The sequence below is a fragment of the Sinocyclocheilus anshuiensis genome, unplaced genomic scaffold, assembly GCF_001515605.1.
Source record: "Sinocyclocheilus anshuiensis isolate Anshui unplaced genomic scaffold, SAMN03320099.WGS_v1.1 scaffold755, whole genome shotgun sequence".
Taxonomy (NCBI): domain Eukaryota; kingdom Metazoa; phylum Chordata; class Actinopteri; order Cypriniformes; family Cyprinidae; genus Sinocyclocheilus; species Sinocyclocheilus anshuiensis.
Window position 1 is genome coordinate 132,588 of NW_015552587.1, and position 8,411 is coordinate 140,998.

Here is an 8,411-nt window from a genome sequence, read left to right on the forward strand (position 1 = left end):
CTTTTTTTAATATTTTTAAATTGCTAAAATGTTCAAAAAAGCAGCTATTATATAATATCCATTTCTGATCTCTGATAATAATAGCTTTCTAGGATTAAACATTTGGATAATTGGTTAAAAAAAAAAAATAAAAAATCTCTTAATAACCCTACTGTGTTAGACCTACCTGAAAAACTAAAGAGCAATTTATTTCATTTGTAGGCCTTTTTTATTTGTGCTATCAGTCATTTCTTTATTTGTTCTTATTTTATTATTAACTGCTTAGCCTCCTTGTCATTTTTTATTCAATTCAAAGTTTTAAATCAAGCTATCTCGTGCTACTGCAACAAAATTACCCAACTGTAAAATCAAAAATACACTGAGTGAGCAAAACTTTGTTTAATTACCATTATAACTAGCTATCTCACAATGTTTACATATGAATAAAAGCCTACATTAAAATCTGTCATATAAATTGGTCTCTTCATTAGAAATTAGCCTACTGATTGCCACCATTGATAGACACATTTTTTTATAATATTAAAAATATCTGTATGACAGTATATTCTGCAGTTATTCCCTGTTGTACCGAATATCTATACTTTTCAAATTATCATATCGAAGTTAGAAATTCAAATATTGTGACACAATTAATTTCGTAGGGTGCCACAAATTTGTTAAAATTTCCAAAGGGTGCCGTGACTAAAGAAAGGTTGGGAAAACACTGGTTTAGAGCATGTAGCCACAACAACTGGACTGTTGCTCAGTGCTCCAAAGTCCTCTTTTCAGATGAAAGTAAATGTTGCATTTCATTTGGAAATCAAGGTCTGTAGGAAGACTGGAAAGGCACAGAATCCAAGCTGCTTGAAGTCCAGTGTGACGTTTCTGAAGTCAGTGATGATTTGGGGAGCCGTGACGTCTGCTGGGGTTGCTCCATTGTGTTTTATCAAGTCCAGAGTCAATCAGGAGAAGATTGTGGAGCACTTTATGCTTTCATCTGCTGACAAGCTTTATGGAGATGCTGATTTATTTTCCAGCAGGACTTTAGCACCTGCCCACAGTGCAAAACCACTTCCAAGTGCTTTGCTGACCATGATATTACTGTGCTTGATTGGCCAGCCAACATGCCTGACCTGAAGCCCATAGACTGGAGTATCTATGGGATATTTTCAAGAGAAAGATGAGAAACAATGGATCCAACAATCCAGACGAGCTGAAGGCTTCACTAATGCCTCAGCAGAGCCACAGGCTGACCGTCTCCATGCCACGCCGCACTGAAGCAGTAATTCATGCAAAAGGAGCCCCAACCAAGTATTGAGTGCAGAATGAAACCTACTTTGGAGATATTGAACATTTCTGTTTTGTCAATCTTTTTTTGATGGATCTTTGAGAAAATATAATTTTCTGAGATAATTTATTTTCCTAAGCTGCAAGTCGTAACCATCATTAAAAAAAAAACTTGAAATATTTCAGTTTGTGTGCAATGAATCTAGAATATAAAGTTTGCTTTTTTTTTATTAAATTACAAAAAATTAAGAACTTTTCCATGATAAGAGATGCACATGGATAATGCTTGATAAGTTTGGAGAACACCTGAAGAGGTCAGAGCATTCCTTCATCTAGAATCACTCCAGACCCTTCAGATTTCCAGCTGCATGCGGGTGCTTCTCTTCAGTTCACTCATTCTCTACAGGGTTCAGGTCAGAGGTCAGGGATGGCCAGGGCAGAAGCTTCATTTGGTGTTCAGTGTCTCACATTTGTTTTGATTTTGATGGTTGTTTTGGATCGTCATTCTGTTGGAAGATAGGTATTTAATATTTAAGGTAATATTTAAGGTAGGTATTTATTATATTTAAGGTAAGGTAATTTTAGTATTAAGGTATCCAGTATTAAGATCCAGGATCTGGCAGAAAAATCAGCCCACAGCATTAAACATACTGCAGTATATGTATATTAGGGGAAGTCGTGGCCTAATGGTTAGAGAGTCGGACTCGTAACCCAAAGGTTGCGGGTTTGAGTCTCGTACCGGCAGGGATTGTAGGTGGGGGGAGTGAATGTACAGCGCTCTCTTCCACCTTCAATACCACGACTGAGGTGCCCTTGAGCAAGGCACCGAACCCCCAACTGCTCCCCGGGCGCCGCAGCATAAATGGCTGCCCACTGCTCCGGGTGTGTGTTCACGGTGTGTGTGTGTGTTCACTGCTGTGTGTGTGCACTTTGGATGGGTTAAATGCAGAGCACTAATTCCGAGTATGGGTCACCATACTTGGCCACATGTCACGTCACGTCACGTCACCACTAAAAGTATATTTCATTGTACACACGTGCGAAACCCATCTTGAGTGTTTGCTGTTAAAAATCTCATTTTTTAGTTTCATCTGACCATAGAATCCAGTCCTGTTTGAAGTTCCAGTCATGTCTAGCAAATGAATATGCTGGAGGTGTTTCTTTGGTTGTTTAAAAAAAAAAAAAACTTATTTAAATTGTCCTTAGCCTTACAAGTTTGCTGAGCTCCCCTGGTTAAGAGCCTGTCTTCCGTTAAAATGAACTCTATAATCACAATGCAACAACACTAAAATACACTAAGATTAAAATGCGTACAATACACATTTTAATTCGATATAAAACGTTAGTTTTCTGTTTAATTAATTTTTCCCGCATTTGTTAATAAGGGTCTGTTCCCAGAATGTCTTCGCCCGCTCTGGAATTATGGGTAATGTAGTTGTTTGAAGGCGTCCTCGCGTTCCTCATGCGTTGTGTGGCGTGACATCTGCACTACTAATCCCATGCGACATTTGAAAAGCACGTGCCGTTTAAATACTGCGTTTCCTTTTCAAAACATTTGTTTGTCTCAGCAGATTGTCGGCTTTTGTCTGCTTTGGTAAGTGTATAATTCAAGTTTCCCGTTTATGAGCTTTCATCTAAATACTAAAGCGACACGAAATCTCAATGTGATGCTTATGGCTACCTGTGCAGATAAAAACAAATGTACTAACCACTTGTTTATGACCCAAATTGAGCTAATGTAAGGGCTTTTGAGTTGATTTAACAGTGTATTTAGTATTGATCGCTTGAAGTACGTGTTCTGGTTCTTTCGTTTATGTCGTTATAGTCTAAATGAATACTTTAAAACGATTCACAGTCTTGCATGATTTCACCTGTGTTTATGGCATCATGTGTATTGCATATAAACTGCAGATGTTCGTTTCGTCTAGAGAACAGAAATGTTATTATTGACGCATTGCATATGAAGGAGTGTTGTTCATAGCAGCTGCAGAGCTCATATAATGACACCTGACTTTCAGAAGTGCCTTCAAACAGCAGAGCTTCAGCTTATCTTGTCTTTTCAAACAGTGAATTGCTTATATACAGTGGGTACGGAAAGTATTCAGACCCCCTTAAATTTTTCACTCTTTGTTATATTGCAGCCATTTGCTAAAATCATTTAAGTTAATTTTTTTTCCTCATTAATGTACACACAGCACCCCATATTGACAGAAAAACACAGAATTGTTGACATTTTTGCAGATTTATTAAAAAAGAAAAACTGAAATATCACATGGTCCTAAGTATTCAGACCCTTTGCTCAGTATTTAGTAGAAGCACCCTTTTGATCTAATACAGCCATGAGTCTTTTTGGGAAAGATGCAACAAGTTTTTCACACCTGGATTTGGGGATCCTCTGCCATTCCTCCTTGCAGATCCTCTCCAGTTCTGTCAGGTTGGATGGTAAACGTTGGTAGACAGCCATTTTTAGGTCTCTCCAGAGATGCTCAATTGGGTTTAAGTCAGGGTACCCACTGTATATATTAATGCTCTGTTCACAAAACGCGTTTTGTTTGTTAAGAATCCAAACAACAGGAGAGGTTATCTACTTACATTAACTCATTTTCCCTCTTAATCAGGTTTAATCAAAGTGTTGATTAGATTTTCTGTTTCTGAATGGCTTTGCTTCTGCCTGCTGAAAATGTAGATGATGTTCATTGCAATGGTAATAATGAATTTGATATGCTGATTTTAACACATTTATTTAAAATCTATTCAGTTTAGGGCTGCAAAACGATTAATTGCGATTAATCGCATTCAAAATAAAAGTTTGTTTACATACTATGTGTGAACTGTGTATATTTATAATGTTTATATATAAATACACACACACACACACATATATATATATATATATATATATATATATATATATATATATATATATATATATATATATATATATATATATATATATATATATATATATATATATATATATATATATATATATATATATATATGTGTGTGTGTGTGTGTATTTATATATACATAATAAATATACACAGTACACACACATATATATATATATAGTATGTAAACAAAAACTTTTATTTTGAATGCAATTAATTGCAATTAATCGTTTTGTACATCTATCTTTGTGAGGGCATTCATTGTCCTCAATGCAATCTCTGTGTGTGTGCATGTATGTTTAATAATTTATTTTCCATAATCCATAACACAGATCAATAAATAAATAATGCATGTATCAGTTGTTGATCAATTAATTGCAATTAATCGTTTTGTACATCTATCTTTGTGAGGGCATTCATTGTCCTCAATGTAATCTCTGTGTGTGTGCATGTATGTTTAATAATTTATTTTCCATAATCCATAACACAGATCAATAAATAAATAATGCATGTATCAGTTGTTGATCTGTTGGTTTGTGACGCTTTAGTCTGTGTGTGACATGTCTCATCATGTCTTATCCATCTGCAGGGTTTAAAGTGTTACTACAAATACATATTTTTTTTCCACAGGAAAAATGTGCATATAAGTTTGATCATCCCTGTCAAAAAAGTTGTTTTGCTGTTTGTGTGTTGATATCATCTTTCTCGCTGAACAGTCTCAGATCTGGTTTGGTATTCTTCTGTGTTTGTCCATCTTTACAGGTGATGAGGGTTTATCATGGATGAGGACAGTAAACCGTTACTAGGATCAGTGCGAGCTGGGGAGTATTACACCGATTCATTGGACCCCAAGCAAAGAAGGTACTGTTTTTCTGCTGACTTTAGTTTAGCATCTTATTACCAATATTTTGGGTGAAATTTCAGAAATAGTCAGGAATGGTAAAGACGCATGGAATGTTTTCATCTTTTGAAGTGTTTCAGCTATGCATTTTTTTGAGGGCAAAACATAAATTGATTAAATATACTCAACAAATATTTATTGTATGAAGTGTGCAGCAAAACCAACATTTTCTGAACCCACCTCATGACGGGAGCTGGGACAATGTTTCTAGCTGTCTGAGCCCAGACATCAAGGCTTTCTCCCCTAACATTTGCTCGGACAGCTGCTTGTCAACTGGTTTCCTTCCAGGACTAATTAGGGTCACTGGCCAGATTGAATTAACGCAGTCTGGTATTTCACAAATACTGTTTAAGATGTAGTGCTATGTGAAATGTGCTTCAAAACAAAAACCTCCTAGTGCTGTTCAGAAGCATATGTGACCCTGGAGCACAAAAGCAGTGTTCAGTCGCTGGGGTATATTTGTAGCAATAGCCAACAATACATTGTATGGGTCAAAATTACCGATTTTTCTTTTATGCCAAAAATCATTAGGATATTAAGTAAAGATCATGTTCCATGAAGATATTTTGTTAATTTCCTACCGTAAATATATCAAAACTTAATTTGATTAGTAATATGCATTGCTAAGAACTTCATTTGGACAACTTTAAAGATGATTTTCTCAATATTTAGATTTTTTTTGCATCCTCAGATTCCAGATTTACATTCAAATATTGCTCTATCCTACCAAACCATACATCAATGGAAAGCTCATTTATTCAGCTTTCAGATGATACATAAATCTCAATTTTAAAAAAATTGACCCTTATGACTGGTTTTGTGGTCCAGGGTCACATATTACCTCCATGTGCACAATATTAGAAAGTGCAGTAATGCAGATGTGTCCAGTCCTGTTTCTGGAGATCTAGCTCTTTGCATGAGGTGAAGTGTTCCTGAAGATCTTAATTAGCTGTTTCAGGTGTGGGGCATATATACAGTAATAGTTCTTGTTTGCTTTGTCTTTCAGGCCGTTTCATGTGGAGCCCAGAAACATAGTGGGAGATGCTCAGGAGCAGGTGTCCGCTGAAGCTGCGGCTCTGAGCAGCAGAGTTCATTACTACGGCCGTCTGACAGCCTCTTCAGACCGACTGCTGGTGTGCCCGCTCTCTTCATTACATTACACTACAAACTCCACTAAAAGTTTTAAATCTCTGTCTGGACGAACAAACATTAAAATATCTATAGGTGGTTTAGTAGGCTTCTTGTGATTATTTGCGATAACTACAATCAGCGTGCATGTCAAATTCAAATCGTGTATTTTCCGAAAAATCAGAGAATTCTAAGTGAATATACAAATGCCGTAAAATGCACATTTGTTTTATTCCAGTGTTTGAGAATGCGTAGGGTTTTCACTTTTTATAATTTGCACAATGGCAAATATTTTTGACCATTACATGTTACACGTTATCAAGTTAATGCCACAGAGATAAGCTATTAATATTTAATATGGTTTATACAGATGTTAAAGTGCGATCACATTAGCTAAATTTTATGGCAGAAACTTTGTGGGGAAAAATAAAGCAATAAGCCACAAGAAGCCATGGTTTACAGTGAATTTTATAACATCCCCCTTAGCTGTTATAAATTCACTGTAAACCATGACTTCACGGGGCTTATTGCTTTTATAAAACGGTTATTCCGTATGCGTAGTAAAGTTTCACAAAATAAAACAGAGCAAATAAAGTGTAAAGATATTAATAAAAACAGTATTCTTCCACCAAACAATGTAGTTCCTCAGAATCAGTTGTGGTTCCAACAAAGTGATTGCCGGGCAGCACACAGAAGTAAACAAAGGTGTATGTTTGTAGAGTAATATACAACAGCTTCGAACGCGGCTCAGCCAATCAGAATCAAGGACCGGAACTATCGGTTTTATAATGATACATTGTTTTTTTCTTCTTCTAAGTAACAAGTAAAACTGTGATGAATTACAGCTTACACTTTCAGACCAAGCAGCTTTCTGTTGGTCAACACAGCAAATCCATGCAACCAACTTGAACCCATTGAGAAGTCTGCTTGGTGAAACCCCCCCCCCCCCCCAAAATTCACAGATGCATGAATTCCTATTGAAAAAATGAGCAGAGCAACAGTAAATGTGGCCGCACATTTAGAATGGAAAATATATTACTTTTGTCAAAGACTCAACACTAACTCAATGGTCTTCCTTTGTGTGAAGTTAAGGCTTTTTGTTTTAGTCCGACCTTAAAATGACACATGAAAATGAAGAATTGTGAATCATATTCAAAATGATTCATTCATTCATAACATTCGTTCTACACCTTTCCAATGTAGGTTTACGAAGCCTTAAAGCAATAGTTCACCCCAAAATTTACTCACACTTGTCTTTCAAAGCTTGTAGAAATGTCCTTTTTCTGTGAAACAAAATACAGCTTTGGAATGACATGAGAGTGAACAAACTTACACTGTGACTTAAACTGAACATATTTATATTCCAATTAGTCTCAAGCCAAAATCTCATGATTGTGAGATCATTCTGCTCTTTGAGGGCGTTTTGTGGGTGAAACCTCTTCATGCTGTCTTATTTCACAGATATTTGTGAGCGGTCTGTTGTTTTGTGTCTGTGTATAATTGAATTAGCCCGTGGCTCTGATTTCCTTTTTTTTGTTTTGCCTGGTTTGATTTGTGGAGGATGCATCTCTAAATACAAATTAACACAGTATTCAACCACAAGTTCTGCTTCCACCAGTATTTCAGGACAATGCATCATTTGTTTGATAGTTGCAATCTTGTCCTGTATAACATGAAAGGCACTGTGATGTAATGCATTTGTTTGTGTGCCTTATCTTCATCAGGTACCTCCAGATCATGTGATTCCTTCTCCTGAGGACATCTATGTCTACAGTCCACTGGGAACAGCGTTCAAAGTGCAGGGGGGCGACAGTACAGCCAAAAACCCCAGCATTGTCACAGTGTAAGACCACCCTCGAAAAGGCTTTTAATGTATTGCTTTATGAAGACCTCTGCCTCAGAGCAAGTTTAAGCCTGTGAATTACAGTGCTATAGAGTGTGAAAAGATACAGTGCTAGAATGTTAAGGCAATTAACAGTTAATCAGAAAACCAAACAATAATTGCCTTAAACAGCACAGCTACTTGCAAGCATGTTAAATGGAGAGAGCGTTATTTTTTTCAATTAGTTTTAGTGGAGTTAAGACAGGCAGAGCAGATTTACATGGTCATATTTCCAGAAATGTACAAGCAGTTGTTGAAACACCTTTTTATTTAAGTGTGTGTGCGCGCGTGCGTGTGCGCGTGTATATGTGTGCGTGTGTGTGTGTGTGTGTGTGTGTGTGTG

The 8,411-nt window shown here is 36.5% G+C and overlaps 1 protein-coding gene across 1 annotated transcript in view; it reads left to right on the plus strand.

The window, feature by feature from the left end:
• Positions 1-2,766: 2,766 nt before the first annotated feature.
• Positions 2,767-8,411, plus strand: part of slc38a9 (solute carrier family 38 member 9) — a 15,176-nt gene continuing 9,531 nt past the window's right edge. The window contains exons 1-4 of the mRNA XM_016456372.1: positions 2,767-2,860; positions 4,920-5,018; positions 6,065-6,191; positions 7,911-8,029. Coding sequence (XP_016311858.1) covers positions 4,936-5,018; positions 6,065-6,191; positions 7,911-8,029 — 329 coding nt within the window. The 5' untranslated portion in view covers positions 2,767-2,860; positions 4,920-4,935. The remainder of the gene's footprint in view (positions 2,861-4,919; positions 5,019-6,064; positions 6,192-7,910; positions 8,030-8,411) is intronic.